Source organism: Rhipicephalus microplus, unplaced genomic scaffold (assembly GCF_043290135.1).
Source record: "Rhipicephalus microplus isolate Deutch F79 unplaced genomic scaffold, USDA_Rmic scaffold_18, whole genome shotgun sequence".
Lineage (NCBI taxonomy): Eukaryota > Metazoa > Arthropoda > Arachnida > Ixodida > Ixodidae > Rhipicephalus > Rhipicephalus microplus.
The window spans coordinates 5284698-5305241 of record NW_027464591.1 but is presented as its reverse complement, the minus strand read 5'-3'; the positions used below and the strand labels follow the sequence as shown (position 1 = coordinate 5305241).

Genomic DNA, 20544 nt, shown 5'->3' with positions numbered 1-20544 from the left:
TGCAGGCTTGGATACCTGTTTTTCCCACTTTATAACTACCTTGTTACCTTTATAGATATCCTTTAAAAGATTAGTGACTACATGTTCCACGCCTAGTGTGTCCACTAGTCCCCACAATTCCTCTTGAACCACGCTATCGTGCGCTCCCTCAATATCCAAAAATGCTAGCTACAGGGGCCTGTGCTCCTTTTCTGCTATTTCGATGCGCTGCGTCAGTTAGTAAACGGGACAACAGCGCTATGTGCGGCTAATGAACGCAAGAGTTTCATTTTCCGCTATCGACTCGGGCGCCACTTGACCGTGTAGGGTATATTGAAGAACTACTGCGAGTCTGCGATTCGTAAGCGCTGTTTTAGCGCTGTCGCAGTGTTTTGTGCGAGCAGAGTCGCTGAATCTGTTTTGTAACAGCCGTTTGTTTATATCAACGTAGCGCATTCGCGTCGGCAATTTGTATTTGTGCGAACTCATCCTCTCCGTTCAAGCATTCACTCCGCACTGTCGTAAATTTCTTCGGGACATCTCCGTGAGAAAATTCGATCGCTGCTATGCGCACCGCCCTGCTTTTCGCTACTAGGTTATGACATTCTGATTAGTGATCATCGATTCTCATAAGCTAGACTGAGTCGCCTACGGCCACAGTACGTCGCTTCCATTGCCCATCTTGCTCGGAACCAATGGAGGCAGGTAAGCGTCTTCGTGCGAGCGTTAGTGTTGCCACCATGTTCCAGCTGCGTGTTAACCGAAATCGTTGTGATGACTTCACATTTCTATAAACGGAATTAGTTTTGATGGCTGTACATGAACCTTGCAGAGCAATCTCCCGGTCATCATTGCGCACTTGGCTCAACGTAGCGCAGGTTTTGTGCGCGATTAGCCGCGATGTCATCAGGGAATCATGTACCTAGAAATACGTGAAATGATTGTTTCAGAACACTCCCTCCTTTTTCATTTCGAAACGCCGAGATCTGGATTTGGAGGCCTCCAAAGACCACATGATGTTTTTGCAGGGTTGCCACTGACTTTCGAATGAAATTCGCCAAAAACTAACAAATGTAGCCAGAAGTCGCCATTTTTTTTTTCAAATTTCGCCATAAAATGTCGCCATTTTTCATATGTGTGCCTTGCGTAGTAATTAAAATTTCTAATCATGTATAACCTCAACGAGTACGGCACCATCCATAAAACCTAAATTATATTGACGTTTATCAAAGCCAGTCAGATCACCTGCTTCACCATGGGTATACTGAAAAAGGGCATGCATGCACTAGCAGCGTCCCTGAATGTAGCGCCTCATAACAAAGCTTGTGATGGCTTCCGGTAATTAGCAAATGCAGGAGAAAGCTATGACTACAACAACAGGTGTATGGTTTGCATAGCTCTCCTGCAGAATTAGATAATTTCTTAGCCGTGAAATCATGTATTCAATAATCGAATATTTTAATTACGAAACAACGAATATAAATGTGGAAATATTGCGTAATTGTCGCAATCACTGCACAATGCTTTATGGGTGGTCGTACATACGCTGTACATTCTGCAATTTCTGAAGGCGGACTTGTTGGCCCACACGAATATACAAAATTAGGGGGTAGTACATCTGAGAAGAAGTCGACAAGCTGTTCAAGACAGTTAAAGCTGTGGTCGGAACACAAAGCCTTACCATCCCCTAGCCGCTTCAGAAGCGAAACTTTGATGAAGCTTATAGCTTTGAAAGCACCTAAAAAAGGTTGTATAATACCACCGTCTTGCTGCACGCGAAGCAGTCCACTGACCTAACCATTGCTGAGAAATTGCTGGCAGACGCACTGGTGTGCCAGTACCTCCTTAGGTGAATTGGGAGATAGCGATACACACGAGAAACAAGACAGACATAGTAAATTGTGCTTTAAGTGCACCTTGTACTGGTGGGTCTGAAACTACGAAAGAAACAGTTTTGTTGCCCATTTGTTTTGAAGGTACTGAGTATTGAAGTATAACTCAGTCAACACCTAAGCCGAAAGTCACCAAAAATTCGCCATGCCGCCATTCATGATTTTATGTCGTCACAGGCCTCTTATAGTTGTAAGAATAATTTCAACTTATATATGTAAAGACACTCTAGCACACAGATATACAAAATAAAAAGGACAAAAGATTGAAAGAAAAATAAAGAATAAAGAACAAAAAAATGAGAGGAAAAAAAACATCCCAACGGATGCGCTCAGCAAAGGGGAAGAAAACCCAACAAACGCTAGAGTTTTGCTGGAGTTACTGTATATGCTAGCATATACAGTAATTCCAAGTTTTGCGCACGCAGCGCCACCTGTTGACACAGTTTTGAGTAATGCAAAGCTTGACTCCCTTGCAGAGTTTGCTGCGCAATAAGGTGCAACTACAGCGTTAGAAACATTGATTGAGCTAAATATTAGGTCTATTTGTACATTGAACACTTAGAAAGCTACGAATTTTTCTCCACTGGTCGTACGCATCACTGAACCGCAGTGAAGTGCTTGCTAGTTCATTCACCAGAACGATGGTGAAAACAAGAGCAGACGCAATAGCTCTGTGCTCTACGGAAAATGACCCCCGTCGATGCAACTGTTGTGTTGTGAAATGCCACGGATGTAAAGGACTACAGTTTTACTGAATTCCCCAGCTTTTGCGAAGCAGCGCGGTGTGAACGCTGTAAACGGGCCGTTGCGAACGTGTTGGGTAAGCGAATTACTCGCATTCTTCACAGCCGTTTGAATAAAAAAGTGTGAAAATGTAGGTCTCTTGTTATTGTTTTGAGTTACTCTGACGGAGAACCGTGGTAACTGATTTAAACAGAGCCTCTGACCGCGGTGCACGCCGTGCAGCAGTAGACAGGTGACGAGAGTGATAAACATCGCACATGTCGCGACCACCGATAGTTTTGAGGTGTCGCCACCACATGGGGTTACGCACGTAGGGCTTTGAAGGCTCAAAGTTCTTCTGGCTTTAACTAGGAAATGCGAACACGTACGTCATACAGGTAAATCGCAAAATTATCGCGACCACAATCATGTTTTTCTTGCTGTTGGTCTCCGCTATTGCAGGAGCTATCTCGGAGGCCTCAGTTTTGCCTTTCATTGTACAGCGAGAAAGTGGACACGCATGTATCCCCACTATATAGCAATATATACAAGCGGATGACAACCGGCAAGATAACATTCTAGCATGCGTAATAAAACGGTACAACGCGCAGGAAGGGAGAGATCGATGGAGAAAGAACTGCAAAGGCGAAAATCACCAGGGCTATTCGTGCCGGATAAAGCAAGCTTCGTACCACTGATCGTGAGATAGATTCCTCGTGTATGCACTTCATGGCCTTGGAATCATGTGCATGTATAAGCTTAGGCATTACAGAACGCACGTCGGAGTGCTTTGGACTCGGATGTCCTGCGCTGCTCACTTGCTCTTAAATTGCCAGTTGCAGTACGCCGAAATAAATGAAACATCTTTCGCACTGTACCCGCAGTTTGTTTTGATGAGCTTCCTACTTTTCTGAAGCGAGGTTGGATTGAAGGAAGAAGCTTTCCAGTTACTTGATATTCATTAAACCGCATGTCAAGACCAATGAAAGAGGAGGGCCTATGCATGTTTTTTGCTTGCAAACGGCTCTCCTAGCACTATCCATTTATGGCCAGCGCATCGGTAGGGGTGCTGATGGCGGAATTTTTCGCAGTGTAGCCTGGGAAAAGTCTGACGTCAATTTCGTGAATGCCTGCTGATATGTAGCACTATTTGAATGAATTTGCAGGGCAAGGTCCTGTTCAGGATCGGGCTACGGGGGCAACTCCGAAGACGTCGCTTAGCTGCCGAACGTCCTCTACTAGCCGCATAAACACTGAATGCATCTCGCACCACTGGACCATCGAGAACTTCAGCAAGTGCCAGTTCTTCCAAAGCGGTACATTCTTCAGCGAAGAGTTCCCAAAGGATTCGTCACTGGTAAATAACCTGTGCTGTTGTCGATCTTGCATTAGTTTTGATGTAGTTTTGCATCTTGTGCTCAACGTAGCTCCACTACCGCAAAAGCTGAAGTAGGGCGTATTACGGGCAATCCAGCAATTGCCAATGCGGTGGCGCCATTTGGCACGGTGCGAGTATCAGTTGAATATTTTAGAAACATATTTTTGGTTATTTCTGTAATGAATATTTTTGTTATTTTAGACTTGGTTTATTTTGCACTGGTTTTGAGCATTGTTAGCCTTCTTTAGGCCAGTACTGACCATTGCTTGACTATGCAAAATCAGAGGGTGGATGGATGACAAGCTGGGCCCCTAAAATACTAGGCACTAAAAACAAACACGCCTTCTCTCGTGTTGTGCTATGCGACGTGTTTCTTTGTTTACTGGAGCACAAGTGTAGGTGTGCTTGGTGGCGTGCTAGGCAAAGCAGTCACTTCTGAGTGCGTGCAAACCTTGGACTGGCTTAAGTCAGCTCTATACTCATTGTGACGAAGGTTGTCAGTCAGTGCAACAGTACCTTCACAGTACCCTTAGGTTCAGTTCGATAGTGGTCATTCACTGTACACAGTCTATTTACTGTTCAATAACTGCACTGAAATTGCAATGTAATTCCACTGCATCACATGCTTAATCACAGGCGTATTTAATTTACTGTAAACTTGTAGGCATCCTGATATGTTGTGTGGTTCTGAACTAGCTAACTGGAAACTGTAAAGAACGGCGAAAAAAACACGGGACACAAAACAATGAAAACGCAAGGACGGGCGCTGGTCCTCGTGCTAACTACGAACCCACACCAACTCGCCTAACTGTCAGTGCTACCAACTAGAAAGCTTTATTGCTTGGTTTACTGGGATGGGCCCATAAGTCGTCAGACGTCGTCCCAGCTGGTCAGACATTTATGACTGAACTGTGACACAGGGTGTGCGCATAATCATGCCATCATATTGTGTAGTGTACAGATATATATACTATGTGAACAGATGATTGAACAATTTCAAAGCATCCTAACATAGCATTGCCCCAGTTTCATGCATGGCTGCTTAAAGAGGTGTATGGCCACCAGGTTGGGAACAAATCTTTTGAATTTTAGCATTTTGAAAGTTTTATGTTTAATGTGTTATACTTTGCTCTGCCATGTTTATTACGTCTTTAAAACTATTCTAGCACATGGTAGAAATGCCTTGCCCCATTGTATCTCTGTGTTTTTTGTATATTGTGCACTAAAATTATTTTTAATGGGCCAGTTCACCATCTAGCCCAGTTGTCCTCGCTGTTGTGCCATGTTTGTTGTATTTGCATTAATTATTTGTGTATAATACAGTTGAGCCCCTTTATAAGAGACACTGATATAAGAGACAAATGGGTATAAGAGACACCAGTGTGCCTGCAATAAAATATGGGTTGGTAGAAAAATGCAGCCGAGATGCCGTTTATGAAAATTCCGCTGCTTATAAGAGACATCTCATATAAAAGACAAGAATTGCTGCTTGGAGCATGCCTTTTATGAAGGGGTTCATACAGAAGAAGGAAGGGCGATTCTCTCCCCACCTACAAGCGTTTCCTGTTGTCCACCTCCTATCACCAATTAGGGCAAATAAGTGGAACTAGTGTGAGCACAACTTAACTGTATTTATGCTTTGATGGTGTTTTTGTGATGATAGTTCAAAATTAGGGGTGCATAAAGCTTTGCCTTTAAGAATTGAACGCGATAGTGATATTCTATCCCTAGTGCATACTTCAAACTGTGCACGAAACCTTTTCGAAATCGCTATGCACCCACTAAGGGGCCTTAAGGGAATAGGTGCAGTAGCGTGTGCGCTGTCTGTAGTGGGTGACCGGCTTTAAACCATGAAATCATTATGATAATCGCATGTTCTGACGCCCAAGGGCCAAGGGGGCTTGATTGATTGATTGATATGTGGGGTTTAACGTCCCAAAACCACCATATGATTATGAGAGACGCCGTAGTGGAGGGCTCCGGGAATGTAGACCACCTGGGGTTCTTTAACGTGCATCCAAATCTGAGCACACGGGCCTACAACATTTCCGCCTCCATCGGAAATGCAGCCGCTGAAGCCGGGATTCGATCCTGCGATCTGCGGGTCAGCAGCCGAGTACCTTAGCCACTAGACCACTGCGGCGGGGCGGCTAAGGGCGCTTGTACCACGCAGTATTGCTGCAGTTGTATTGTGAAGCATGTATACAGGATGCATATGTTTGTAAAGCATGAAAGTTACTTTCACTGCATGTTAAAGCTAAGGAAGTTATTTTCACTGAATTCACAAGCAGATGCGTGGCTGTGCGGTAGAACATCCGCTTGCCACGCAAACGACCCGGGCTCAATCCCCACTCGGACCCAAACAACCCGGGTTCAATTCCCACTCTTACCCAGGATTTTTATTTATTTATTTTATTTGCATTGTTCTTGATTTTTCGGTCACACATAAGATGATGACTTTTTTTTCACAACCAGCGACGCTACTGGAATTTCTGTGATACGAGCCCTTTACCGCTATTGCGTTAATCCTTATGCATATCAAAAAAAAAAAAAAAAAAAACCAGGACCCCCCACCCCTCTTTCCGGTTTTACTTCAAGTGACCACGTCCCTGCTAAAATGAGTGGCTGGATCCACTCTTGCATCACAAGCATAGTTGCCAACTGTGAGGGTGCTGGCATCTCCTTTAAAGTTGTTTGTGCCGCTTGACGCTCTTGTCTCCGTGCGGAAGTCATATTCTGGGGTCACAGCTATTGAGCAGTAGGTGGCGTTGTGTTCGCGGGCATTGATCGCCACTATCATCATCATGGTTGGATCGCTATGAGCGCTGGCCGTGACTACAGGCGGCATGGCTTGGTGGCGACGTGCGAGAAATAAACTGGTCTCTTTCTCTGGTGGTGTTTGGCGCAAACGGTGTGGCGCGAGCAGTGTGTCCCTGGTGCACGGCACCGTGGGCTGTCGGCCGGGGGCCATTGGGGTGAGTCAGACGTTGGCGATGCCGCCTTGCCTTTGTTATGTTATGTTGAGTGTTGTGTAATAATGCGTAAGGTTGTTTAGCGTGTGGATCACAGTTGATGTTATAATAATTCGGCTGACGATATCATCAATAAAAAGTAGTTAAATAAGTTTTTGGTTTGATCCGACTGCATCTGCTGTCTTTGTTCACTCCAAGAGCGTGGGGGCGATTACCACCTCTAGACCCCACGCACTGGCGCCCTTGGACCATCAGATGATAGTTTCCGCGGTTCGGTACAACCTTTTGGTTGAGCTGGGGTAGGTCTAAGGGGACTTAGGTAGAGTAGGCCTAGGGGGGACTTCTCATTGCTATAGCAACGGCGGTGTCCTTTGTTGAGAGCGAGGAGGTCGGTTGTTGTGGTGTGTTTGAACTGGTCAGCACAATGAGTATTTTTTAGGGGCGAAGCTCCTTAGGGCGTGGGCTGTGCGTCCCCTGTAGCCTGTATGTAGCCACCTCTAGTTTAGTTCTTGCAGTGTTCACTAGATGGCGGTACCGTCCCCTGTATGTAGCCACCTATAGTTTAGTTCTTGCAGTGTTCACTAGATGGCGGTACCGTCTCCTGTATGTAGCCACCTCTCGTTTAGTTCTTGTAGTGTTTACTAGATGGTGGTACTTGTAGCTGATGATGAAAAGATGCAAGATGTTATAAACTAGAAAGCGGTACTTGTAGTTGATGAAAGACGCGAGATCTTATAAAATAGGAATGATGTCACATATGGCGCGTGTCATTGGTTGAAGGCAATCGTTCGATTTAGTGCGGCGACGTACGCTAGGGGGAGCGTTGTAATAAAATCCGTTCGCTGTTGGCGCGCGCTCGGAGTCGCCGGATGGATAAGGCTGCACAGCGGAGAGAGCACAAGGCGGCAGCAGCGCGCGCTCGCAGACAGAATCCCGATGTGCGAGCGCTCGAGGCAAGGGACATCGCAAGCCATTCATCGTCTAAGAACAAATAAAAGTTGATTTGTGTATATACACACACAGCGTTTCTCACGTCTTTACATGATGATCGACTGGGCGAATTACACGGAAGATTCACAGTTTACCGATGAATCCCTCCGGAGCTTCGCCCATTCATCATCATTCACCCCGTGAATATGCCGTAATTTTTTATTACACAAGAGTTTTTTTTATTATTTTGTTGTTGTTGGTTTTCAAGAATGTTGTTCAGTTGGTACGAGAGCCATGCGGTCTGCATCCTGGGGTGAGCATTTCAAAGCTTAGAGCACGTGGATTGTAGGCAAGACCCGAAGCGAGTGAACACAGAAGCCTCGTGTGTGGTTCGATTTTCTGTAGATAGCTCCTTCCATCTATCAGGCTCAGGGAGCCGGGCGTCATTGCTGTCTTGTATCGCCGTCCGGGACAGTGGATGCCGATCGCTCGGTAAGCTGCTGTGTGGGCGAGCGATAGGACCGCCTTGCAGAATGGATGTCCCCTTGCGGCTGCCTCTTCTGCGCCTAGGCTCGGTGCTGGGTGGATGCGGGTTGTTGTCGAGCGACTCATAAGGGGTAACGCATCAGCATCATTTGCTGATGAGCACGTACCACGCGGTTGGGAGCTGTCAGACCGCGCTTTGGTCCTCTACGCTTATGCACTCCATACGGCCCACGCCGCCCCCACGCGTGACATTCCACAATAGGAGCGCGAGGTCGAGACGAGGCCTAACGAGCGGCGCAACCCAGAGTGAGGACCACCTAATCGAGCCAGCGTGGCTTCCACGGTCCTTGCTATCGGTGCGGCACCCCAGGGCACATCGCCCGCGAGATTGAGGCGACTTACGATAGAGCCGGCATGGTTTCCGCGGTCCCTGCTATCAGTGCGGTGCCCCGGGGCACATCGCCCGCGAATGCGACTGAACACCAGGTCAGGAGCGAACGCGCGGTTCGGGAAACGGACGGTGCCGCCGGTGAACCACATCGGACACCGTGCAGCGATTAGTAGTTACACTGATGTGTTCCAATCACTTGCATCGTCAGTCTGTTGTGCAAGTGATGCCGTAGACTCGCCTGCACCGCTAATCGAGTTAACGATAGCTCAAAAGAAGTTTGTAGCACTTTTGGATACTGGGGCAAGCGCTTCTCTATTTGGCGATGACGTATTGCACCATCTCTGTGAGAACAATATCCGCTTGAGACAAAGCAACACCATTTTGCTCCTTGCTACGGGCACAGCGCAATTTAGCGGTGCGGCTAGGCTAGTGGTCCGCTGGGAAAGATGCGTGAGGCGACAACGTTTAGGGCATCTTTCTGGTCTGTCAATGTCTTTAATTTGGGTCGAGACTTCCTCACTAAGTCGGGTATTGTCAATGACATTGCAAACGGCAGTTACCGAGAGCGCGACGGAGACGTGCTAAAGCTTTTCTCGAAGGCCCCCCGCATTGACAAAAACATGCTAATCACGAGGTGTAATAAGATGGAAAGGTGGGCTAGATTGTAATTCATGATGGTTCAGCGAACTGGGAGCACGGGGATAAACACAGACACAAAGCAAAGAAGAGGCACACAGCACGAGTGCTCAACTAACAACTAGTTACACTATCACACAACACTATCATCTTATTCCTGTTGACATGCGCACCCTTGTGTACATATATGTCCTTTAAACATGAGAATAAACTAGTTGTTAGTTGAGCGCTCGTGCTGTGTGCCTCTTCTTTGCTTTGTGTCTGTGTTTACCCCCGCACTCCCAGCTCGCTTAACCATCACAGGGTGTAACATTCGCCCAGCTTGCCACGCTCTTTCGTTTGGCTTTCTGATAAGCTTGCCTGCTTGCCGCGATATCGGCTCCTCTTGCTTTGTTTTTTCCACCCTCTGATTGGTTCGACAGCGCATAAAAAGCGCGTCGCTGAGTGAATAAAACGGGATTGTCTTCCTGGCACTGCTTGCGTCGTCTTTCCTCGGCACCCGTCGGTCATCCAGCCGTCGAATATGTAACAGCTGGTGGCAGCGGTAGGATAGAGCGTGCGTCGGCGGTGGCTCTTGGCGTCCGTTTGGTGAGAGCACGGCTAATGCACGGAGCATTAGCGACATTTTCTTGGTAGTGTAGGATTTTTTATTTTTTTGTCTTTGCTAGATTTAAGTTTTACGTGTAAGAGTTACTTTTGTTATCAGCAGTCATGAATCTCGGGTCGCTAACGAAGCCCTACCTTGTGTTGCTAGCTGAAGAATTAGGCATCAAAGTGCAGAAGTCAATGCGTAAGCCTGAAATTATCGAGGCAATATCCACCTGCGGAGCGGAAGATGACGAAGTAGAGGAATGTTGGAAGGCAGTCTCCCTGCAATTGAAACAGCAAGAGGTAGAACTGAAGTTGAAAGAGATGCAACTGCAGAACCTTGAACGCAATGATAGCTTCGACATGCGCGGGTACATGCAACCTTTCAAGGCTGGCAGTGACATCACTTTGTATCTCGTCAACTTCGAGAGAACGTGCATTAGGGCACGTTCTCTCGACCTGACCTCGACTTGACCTGTTCTCGACTTGACCTGTTATAAATGCCATCAACCAGGCCACATCGCCGCAGGCTGCAGGCAGCCCAATGTGTCTGCTAATTTGCTAACAGAGGACAGCGACTTGCTCTCACCCTACACGTATGACATGGCGGTGAACGGCATCAGTTGCAAGGTTCTGCGTGATACAGGAGCGACATTTGATATTGTCCACCCGTTATTTGTTCAGCCCAAGCACTTCACAGGATCGTGTGTGTGGGTGCGCCAGGCCCTAGAACCTGACACGAAGTGCTTGCCGGTCGCAACAATTCAAATGCAGGAGCCTCTTGGGAAATTCCAGACTGAAGCGGCTGTTTCGGACAAGCTCCCTCGAAAAATCCCGAACATTTTTTCTAACAGATCGATGAGAGACTTGCAAAATGCAGGAATGCAACTTAGTGCGGACCCCGTAATGGTGGTCACTAGGTCCCACACCAGAACGCAAACAGCCAGCGCTACTTGTGCCGCCGAAATTGCAACTGACAGTGCCAACAGTGCTCTGGCGCAAGCTGCTGCAACGAGCGCAAGCGCCCCAGCCACGCCAGCCACTGAAAGCACTGATAACACCACTCCCGTCGCTTCGGCGTCCGGAGGCGAATCGATAAGCCCAGTCAGTGAAAATTTTCAGCTTCTGGCCAAGGTTGACAAAAGCGCTCTCAAGATGGAGCAGGCAAATGACGAGTCACTGCAGACGTGCTCGGAAAGATCGAGACGGAAACAACAAGGACCAGTGTCATTTACTGTCAATGACAGCCTCTTGTACAGAAAAATTCAAGAACAAAAAAGGTCGATGTTTCGAACAGCTTGTAGTACCCCAAAGGTATCGCGTTGCGCTGCTTGGTTTGGTTCACAGCGACAGCTGGGCTGGTCATTTAGGAAGAAACAAGACCAAGAGCAGGCTTCTGAGTGATTACTACTGGCCGATGTGCTTCAAGGACTCCGAGAACTGGGTGCGCTCCTGCAGCGTTTGCCAAAGGACGGGACGGCCAAACGAACGACTCAAAGCGCCTTTGGTCGAAGTACCTTTGATCGGAGAACCTTTTTGCAGATTGGTAATCGACACTGTAGCGACCTTACCAGTAACAGCGGCAGGCAATAGGTACTTGCTTACGCTCATTTGCCCCGCGACGAAGTTTCCCGAAGCAGTGGTGTTGCCAGAATTAAGCTCCACAGCAGCTCTTAACACGCTACTCGCTGTATTTGCCAGAATTGGATTCCCCAGTGAAATTCAATGCGACCAAGGATCTGTTTTCACAAGCGCGCTTTCCACGACATTCCTCAAGAAGTGCGGCATATCCATTCACCACAGCTCTGTCTACCATCCGCAGAGTAATTCAGTCGAAAAACTTTATTCAGTAATGAAGCGAATTCTGCGTGCGCTCTGCTTCGAGAAGGGCACTGAATGGGACGCGGCTATTCCCACGATACTCTTTGCTCTGCGCACCGTCACTCACGAAGCGACTGATTTCACGCCAGCGGAACTCGTTTACAGCCGAGCGCTTCGTTCCCCTCTAACGTTGTTGAAGGAAAAGTGGGAAGACGAATTCGTGGACAAAACGGTGGTCGAGTACGTGCTGACATTGTTGAAGCGCCTACGTGAATCGCAGGAATCAGTGCACATCAAGATGATCAGTGCACATCAAGGCTTTCTGATAAGCTTGCCTGCTTGCCGCGATATCGGCTGCTCGTTGTTTAGTCTTTGCGACCCTCTGATTGGTTCGACAGCGCATAAAAAACGCGTCGCTGAGTGAATAAAACGGGATTGTCTTCCTGGCACTGCTTGCGTCGTCTTTCCTCGGCACCCGTCGGTCGTCCAGCCATCGAATATGTAACAAGGGAGAGACGCGGGTATGCTTGGAGAAAAGTGCGCTGAGAAACCGAGTAACCACCCCACCGGAACAATGTGCTGCGCTGCAGGGAAGGTCAGTGCACCCGCTTTTGGTAGAGGCAAAGCGCAACTGTCGTCGCTGTTGTACGAGTATGACATGATGTTCACTGACCGCCCCGGCCACACTGCACTGGTCAAGCACGGAATTGACACGGGCGATGTTTGACCTTGGAATTGCGATCCCCGACCGATCAGCTTAGCTACGCAGAAAGCACATGACGCCGCCTTGGACGAACTCATCGACACACGCGCATTTGAGAGGTCAAACAACCCATGGGTTTCCCGTAGTTCTAGTTCCAAAGACAGATGATACGTATCGCCTTTGTGTAGACTACCGCAGGCTGAATGAGATTAAGAAAAGGACGCGTACCCTCTTTCCTCAATTTTTTTTTATTGTGCGATGCACTAGTTGGGAAAAGTGACCTTTGTTGTTTTAGCTAGACGTTTCAACCGCTGCCGATGTATTGGCTAGCAGTACTGACCATCATACCACGTGGACGAGGAGCCCGAAGCTCCCTTCCCTCTGTCCTACTGCATTGTTCTGTCGAGTTTTTTGGAATGTTCGCAGCGGTAATTATGTAACCCGCGGCTGGCTGTCTTCTACATATCGTCTTCGCCGCTGGCCAGGAATGCGGTCATGACATCGGGTGATGAACATGCCTGGGACCTGCGCAACTGCCTGCAGTCCGGTGCATGTGGGTCACAACCGGAAGCTGTGTCGGCGCAAGTGATGCTTCATCGCGCCAACGGCAACGTTGTTGTGGGACCGGGACTGAGGTGAAGTCGTCGAGCCGTACAGTGCAGCACTGTGGACCGGCGGCGGTGTCGTGGTGCACGGACATTATGTAGGGGCATGAGTTGTAATTTTTTGTTAGAGCTTGTGTAGCCGATTTCTTTTGTGTTTTTCTTTTTGGGATATGGTTTGAATTAAGGTTGAAAAAATGTGAGGGTGATGACGCCCTCTTTAAAGTTGTTTGCGCCGCGAGGCGCACTTGTCTCGCACAGAAGCCGTATTTTGGGGTCACAACTGTCTTGTGACTGGTGCCGCGAAAGCGTGCCGGAGCACGAGCGGCCCGTGCCCGCGGAGAGAAACGATATGCACGACAGCTGCTCAGCTAACGAAAAAGGGCCCTCCCACTTTATTCGGGGCAGAATATATACAATCTCAGGGGCGCCACATGCTAGTGGCAGCCGAACTAAATGACTGAAGGGTGGCGACCTCTACATCTCCCCCCTTGGAGACCAGACGGAAGACGGAGGACGCCAGACACTGCACATCACAAGTTTAGGCGGTTCGGAGGCACAACACGGCGGCCACTACGTGTTCGTGTCACACTATCACTGCGGTCACTGTCTGCAGGGGGCAGTCCAAGGGAATCGGGTGGTTGCACTGTAGTAGTTCGCTGGGGTTTCAGAGGGGGCAGTGTTCGCTGTGGCTCCTGCTCCTCAGACGGCGGTGGTTCCACCCTTGGCGCAGGAGGTGCAAAAGGCACTAGGTGACGCTGGTTGCGTTGTAGGACGCCACCCTGCTCCGTTTCCACGACATAACTTCGTGGTCGGCGTGCTGGGCTAAGCACTGTAGCTTTGACCTGATCAGGTCGTACCCAGACACACTGGCCTGTTCGGAGCGGTGACAGATCTTGAGCTCTGTGATGCCTGTTAAAGTCAGCGGCCTGTTTCTGCTTGTAGGCTGCATCTTTTCTCCTCACGTCTTTCCTCGACGGCCAGTGAGGACATAACTGGGAGTCCTGTTGCGGCACTTTGGTTCGGAGTTGTCGTCCCATCAAGAGCTGGGCCGGGCTGAAGCCATCGACTCCCGGGGTGTCCCGGTAGCTGAGCAAGGCCAGATGAGGGTCTGTTGCTTTGCCAAACAACTTCTTGATGGTCCTGACCATTCTCTCCGCCTCTCCATTCGATTGCGCATAGTGCGGGCTGCTGGTGACGTGGTCAAAGCCGTAAGATTCCGCCAATGCTGCAAACTCGCGTGAAGAGAACGGTGGACCGTTGTCTGATCTGACTTCTCGCGGAATCCCATGCCGGGCAAAGATGCTTTTGAGAACGTCAATGACTGCCTGAGCCGTTGTGCTCCTCAAGGTTACAACTTCAGGGTACCTGGAGTGGTAGTCCACCACCAAGATGAATGTCTGGCTGCGGAGGTGGAACAGGTCCATGCCGACAAGTTCCCAGGGACGTCCAGGTAGGACCGTGGAGACCAGGGGCTCTGCAAGGTTCACCCGAGTGGAAGCACATTGCTCGCAGTTAGTTACCAGAGAGGTAATGTCTGCCGAAATGCCAGGCCACCAAATGGACTCTCGAGCGAGAGCTTTCGTCCTGTTGATGCCTTGGTGTTCTTCGTGCAACAGCGTCAAAACAGCCGGCCGAAGAGAATGCGGGATGACCATCCTGGCGCCTTTCAGTAGAACACCGTCGCAGACAGAGAGCTCATCTGCTGCTGAGGCATACTGGGAGAGGTGCAGTGGCAGTTTGGACTTCTGTGGCCAACCATTCTGGCAGAAGGAGGCGAGGGCTTTGCATTCGCCATCGGACTGTTGTGCTTGTCGCACGTCCTCTGGGCTTAGTAACAAGGCTTCTGACATGCCGCTGACCACTTGAGCTACAAACAATTCCACGGTGTCCGGGGGGAGGGACGCCTTTTGGGTGATGCGTGACAAGGTATCTGCCGTAGCTAACAGCTTTCCTGGCACGTGGAGCATTCGGAACTGGTATCGCATGGTCTTTAACCTGAGCCTCTGTATGCGAGGCATGTCCAGCTCCATTTTGCCGAAGAGAGAAACGAGTGCTAGGTGATCTGTCTCAACATCGAAGGTGATGCCGCGGACGAATTCGTCAAACCGTTGGACAGCCCATGTTGTTGCCAACGCTTCCTTTTCTGTCTGGCTGTAACGCTGCTCTGTCTCGGTCATTGATCTCGAAGCAAACGCAACTGGGCGGCGCTCTCCAGAGGCCTGCGTCTGCAGCAAGACTGCGCCCAGTCCGAATGAGCTTGCGTCAGCCGAAACTGTGGTGGCGTATGATGGATGGTACTTGGCCATGCAACGGTCTGATGTCAGGAGTTCCTTGATTTTCTCGAATGCAGCATTTTGTTCATGCTGCCACACCCAAGTCGCAGACTTGTTTAGAAGCGCTCTGATGGGAGCTGTGACCTCCGAGATGCAAGGCAAAAACCGGGCAAGATGGTTCACCATTCCGAGCAGTCGCCGGACACCTGCGATGTCGGTTGGAGCCTCCATGGCTTTGATTGCTTCGACCTTGACTGGACTTGGCCTGATGCCTTGTGCTGAAACGATGACTCCTAAAAAGGAGACTTCGGAGACACCAAAACGATACTTGTCTTGGTTCAACGTGATGCCTGCTTTTGCAAGGCGAGACAGCACCTGGCTCAGTCTGGCATCGTGCTCCTCGCGGGTGCGCCCAAAGACCAGAATGTCGTCTATCATATTGGCGACTCCTTCCTGGCCCTCCAGGATCCTGGCCATCTGTTTTTGGAAGTACTCCGGCGCGGAGGTGATGCCAAAGGGGAGCCGGCAGAAGCAGTATCGGCCAAATGGGGTGATGAACGTTGTGAGCTCTTGGGAGTCTGCAGATAGTTTAACCTGATGAAAACTGGCTGTTGCATCCAGCTTGGAGAAAACTGTTGCGTTGCCAAGGAGGCCAAGGACTTGCTCTACCGTTGGTAGGATGTGGCGTTCCCGAAGGACAACCTTGTTCAGCTGAGTCAAGTCAACACACAGCCGGTAGGAACCATCGGCTTTCCGTACTACAACGAGACCAGAGCACCACGGGGTTGGGTTGTTAACCCTGCGGGTCACGCCTCCTTCCTCCAGTTTGTCGAGCTCGTGACGGACGACCCCGCGTAGCGGGATGGGAATCCTGCGAGGCACACTTAGGGAGAAGGGTACGGCGCCAGGTCTCAGAAGGATAGTGTACTCGTCCTTGAGGGTGCCCAATCCCTGGAAGAGCTCAGCACGCAATGTTGCTTTCGGAGTCTGAAGTTCGTCGAGAAACTTTACAACTTCTAGAGCTTGAAGCGCCGGCAGTCCAAGAAGAGGTACGGTGAGAGACTGGATCACGTACAAGCGCTGAGAGCTCATTTTTCTGTGCCACCGAAGTCTCGCCATGTACGAACCCAGCACGCGCAGCGGCTGACCGCCAGGTCCGGTGAGTAGGCTGTTGACGGGGTCGAGCTTGGCCGGCAATGCAGGGAAGTCGCTCGGAACGGCGGACACCTCGGCTCCGGAATCGACCTTGAACTGCACTGTGTAGTTGTCAACGGTGATGTCGACGAACTTTGCCGCGGCGAGTGTCCCGACAGCTTGTAGCTGAATGGAGCCGAGCTTCTGTTTTGCCTGTCGCGCGCGGCACACTTCCGCAAAGTGTCCTTTCTTTTTGCAGAATTTGCAGAAGTTGCAGACGGAGTTTCGAGCAGGGAAGTTAGAACGTGGATGTGGCGCGCGGCCGCAGAATTCACATGTTGACGGCTGGCAGGAGCGCTCTGCTTTCCGCGGGGGCGAAGGCCGCTTATCGTAGTTGCGGCGGCGAGAGGCGAACTTCTTATCTCGTACGGCGTCGAGGTGTAACTGCTCGCGGAAGTGCTCTGCGCAGTTTTGAGGCAACGTTTTTTCTTTGTCGGCGTCTTCTGATTGACGGGCCTGCATCCATGCTTCTTTGAGCGTCAACTTCACGTTCCGGCAAAGCTGGTCCGAAAGACGCGAGTCGCGGAGGCCGACGACGAATCTATCGCGTACAAGCCTTTGCTCCACCTCAGCTGACGGATAGTTGCACCGCTTCACCATTCTACACAGTTCAGCGTAGTAGGCGTCGACGCTCTCGTCGGGTAACTGAACACGCCGGTGAAAACGCGACGACTCGTACAGTTAATTCGCCGGATGCACGAAGTGGTCGGTGAAGCTCGCGGCAACCGCTTGAAATGAGGCGAGTGACGCGGTGTTGAGCGAGAACGTCTCAAGAAGTGGGCGAGCCTCCGGCCCCATGCAGTACAACAACGAGCGTACCTGCATGTCGCCGGATGCTTGAGTCAGGCCGGAAACGACGGCGTAGTCCTCGTAGCGGTTGAGCCATGCTGGCCAGGTTCCCGGGTTCACGAAGTCGAACGGTGCGGGCGGCTGGAGGTTGAGGCTGAGCTTTTTCGGCGCCACTCCGTCGAGGGCCATCGTCGTGCGATACGGGCGAGTTCGGGATGAGGGGGCGTTACGCAGCCACTTCTGACCCCAGTCTTGCGACTGGTGCCGCGGGAGCGTGCCGGAGCACGAGCGGCTCGTGCCCGCGGAGAGAGACGATACGCACGACAGCTGCTCAGCTAACGAAAAAGGGCCCTCCCACTTTATTCAGGGCAGAATATATACAATCTCAGGGGCGCCACATGCTACTGGCAGCCGAACTAAATGACTGAAGGGTGGCGACCTCTACAACAACTATTGAGCGGTAGGTGGCGTTGTGTTCGCGGGCGTTGATCACCACTATCATCATCATGGTTAGATCGGTGTCAGCGCCAGCGGCGATTACTGGCGGCACGGCTTGGTGGCGGCGTGCAAGAAATAAACTGGTTTCTTTCTCTGGTGGCATTTGGCGTGAACGGTTCTCTCTCGCGGTGTGTCCCCGGTGCACGGCACTGCAAGCCGTCTGCCGGGGGCCACTGTGGTGAGTCAGGCGTTGGCACCTTGCCTTGCCTTTGTTATGTTGTTATGTTCAGTGTTGTGTAATAATGTATAAGGTTGTTTAGCGTGTGGATCACAGTTGATGTTATAAAAGTTTGGCTGACGATATCGTCAATCAAATAAATATGTGTTTGGTTTGTTCCGACCGCATCTGCTGTGTTCGTTCACTTCAAGAGCGTGGTGGCGATTACCACCACTAGACCCCACACAACTTAGCACCTTCATGCTTGGCTATTGGTAAATAGGATTTAGGTGCCGGTCATTGTTCATAGTTCAATCACTTACCACAACTCTACTCAAGCTTTGAAGAGAAAAGATGATGCATTTGATGAAAAAAGATCGACGATGAAGAAAACGAGTAGAGCTGGCCTTCGGATTCACGTGCTGCAGCAGCAACCCACAGAGTCTGGCTGTGGTTTATTGAAAATAAACCTCCTTTTTCTACGAGAGGCTCGATTTTCTACAGCATTTTCTACAGCATTAGCCTGTCCCCCTTTAACCCTTCACAATCGCAAGCATTTTTCCACCTTTCGGCCATGCTGGCCCGAAACTGAAATACTCAAAGGTCAAGTATTTTTTTTTTTTACAGAAGGAGCTCGCATATTGTTGCGAAAAAAGAGGCGCGTAAATCAACTGCTAAAGAACTTGCTCTGCACTGCGCAACCGCGAACTGTTGCATAAGTGTTACATTGCCTAGCAGGCACCAACAGTGGCTTATGCTGCACTTCACTTATCTTGTATTCCTCTTTAAGACCAGATGCGAAGAATGGCAACTTTGGACCGTGGAGTGGCAGGATAGGAGATTTGAAGCCCAGTTAGACCGGGATCATGGTGTATGATACAAACACTTTAGGTGGGGACACTTCTCGGCTTTCTAGTGGGACGTGATTTACCAAATAAAGTAACAGAGACGCACGTCCGTCGGACCGCTGCTGGAAGCGCACCTATCGGCAAGCCAGCGCAACTTAAAAATAGAAAGAAAAAATTCACGCGCTGTTGCTATAGCAACGGGTGAGGCTGGTGGCAACGCCGGCGTTCCGAAAGCGTCGTGTAAGGAAAAAAAAAAAAACATTCGGCCGCTTCATGTGCGGCCTTGCTGCAAAGCTCTCAAACCAAGAAGGCATCAAGTTCGCTATCTACGTGGACGACATCACCATATGGAGTGTGGGTGGCTCGGAGGGCTCTGTGGAGAGCTCTCTCCAAGAGGCCGTAGACTGTGTTGAAGTCTACATAAATGAAATGGGCCTCAAGCTCTCGCCAGCAAAGTCTGAACTTCTCTTATATCGACCCACGAGACGGGGACCCAAACCCCAAAACTGGCTACCACTGGCTGACATCGACATTAGGCTGCACACGGCATCGGGGCAGCGTATTCCAAGGGTGGACTTCATACGCGTTCTGGGCATGATTATCGAGACTAATGGACAGAACGGCCGCACGATCGACCGTCTGACTTCTAAGGCGGAAGGGGTCATCCGACTAATCTCACGCATTTCCAACAGTCGGGGTGGTCTTCGAGAGCACAACCTCCTCAGACTATTCCATGCATTCTTGATGAGCCACATAAGCTATGTCGCATCTATGCACAGGTGGCAACTCCATGAAACAAATAAATTGAACATCCTCATAAGGAAAAGCATCAAGAAAGTTCTTGGCATTCCTATGCGCACAAGCACTGAGAACCCCATGAAACTTGGAGTCCACAACACGCTTGAAGAAGTTATCGAAGCTCAACAAACGGCACAGGTTGCCAGGCTTTCGATCACACCAGCGGGGAGAAAGATTCTGGTTGACACTGGAGTCAACCCCCTGATGCTCTAAGTGCAAAATACGCCACTCGATGATGATATACGCTCTCGCATCAAAGTATGCCCCCTTCCACGAAATATGCATCCACAGTACAACGCGGGCAGGCGTGTCGCTCGAGCCTCCTCTCTTTTAGCTCAAGCTCACAAACACTCGTCTGTTTCATGCTTTGTTGATGCCGCCCAGTTTGGCGTTTCCACTCGCTTTGCGGTAGTATCCGTAGATACTAAGAGTCAGATTTTATCCTTGGCGTCGGTTCGAACCACTTCTTTACAAAGCAGAACAGATGGCCATTGCACTGGCACTCCTTGATCCACAAAGGACTGATATTTATACGGACTCTAAATCCGCTGCTAGGGCCTTCGCTTCTGGTTCCATGTGCAAGGAAGTTTTGAGAATTCTCGCTCACAAGGAACTCACCCACCACACAATTATTTGGTTCCCTGCTCACCTTGGCTTGAGGGTCGGAGGCCTTCCCAATGTCAACGAGCTAGCCCACTCCAAGGCACGAGGCTTCACTTACCGCGCCGGGACTTGTGCTTCTCAGACAGAGGAGTCTTCCCCCAGCCTTCATTTTAGGGACATTTTGACTACCTTCAACGAGATCATGAAGCATTATCAATTAGGCCGTAGGTCCTTTCCATTGCCACACGAAAAGTTGTCTAGGCCGCAGGCAATCTCTCTT

The 20544-nt window shown here is 49.9% G+C and overlaps 1 protein-coding gene across 1 annotated transcript in view; it reads left to right on the top strand.

Moving 5' to 3' along the window:
- Positions 1 to 351: 351 nt before the first annotated feature.
- LOC119178648 (speckle-type POZ protein) overlaps positions 352 to 20544 on the top strand; it is a 35155-nt gene continuing 14962 nt past the window's right edge. The window contains exons 1-2 of the mRNA XM_037429870.2: positions 352 to 684; positions 3761 to 3951. Coding sequence (XP_037285767.1) covers positions 675 to 684; positions 3761 to 3951 — 201 coding nt within the window. The 5' untranslated portion in view covers positions 352 to 674. The remainder of the gene's footprint in view (positions 685 to 3760; positions 3952 to 20544) is intronic.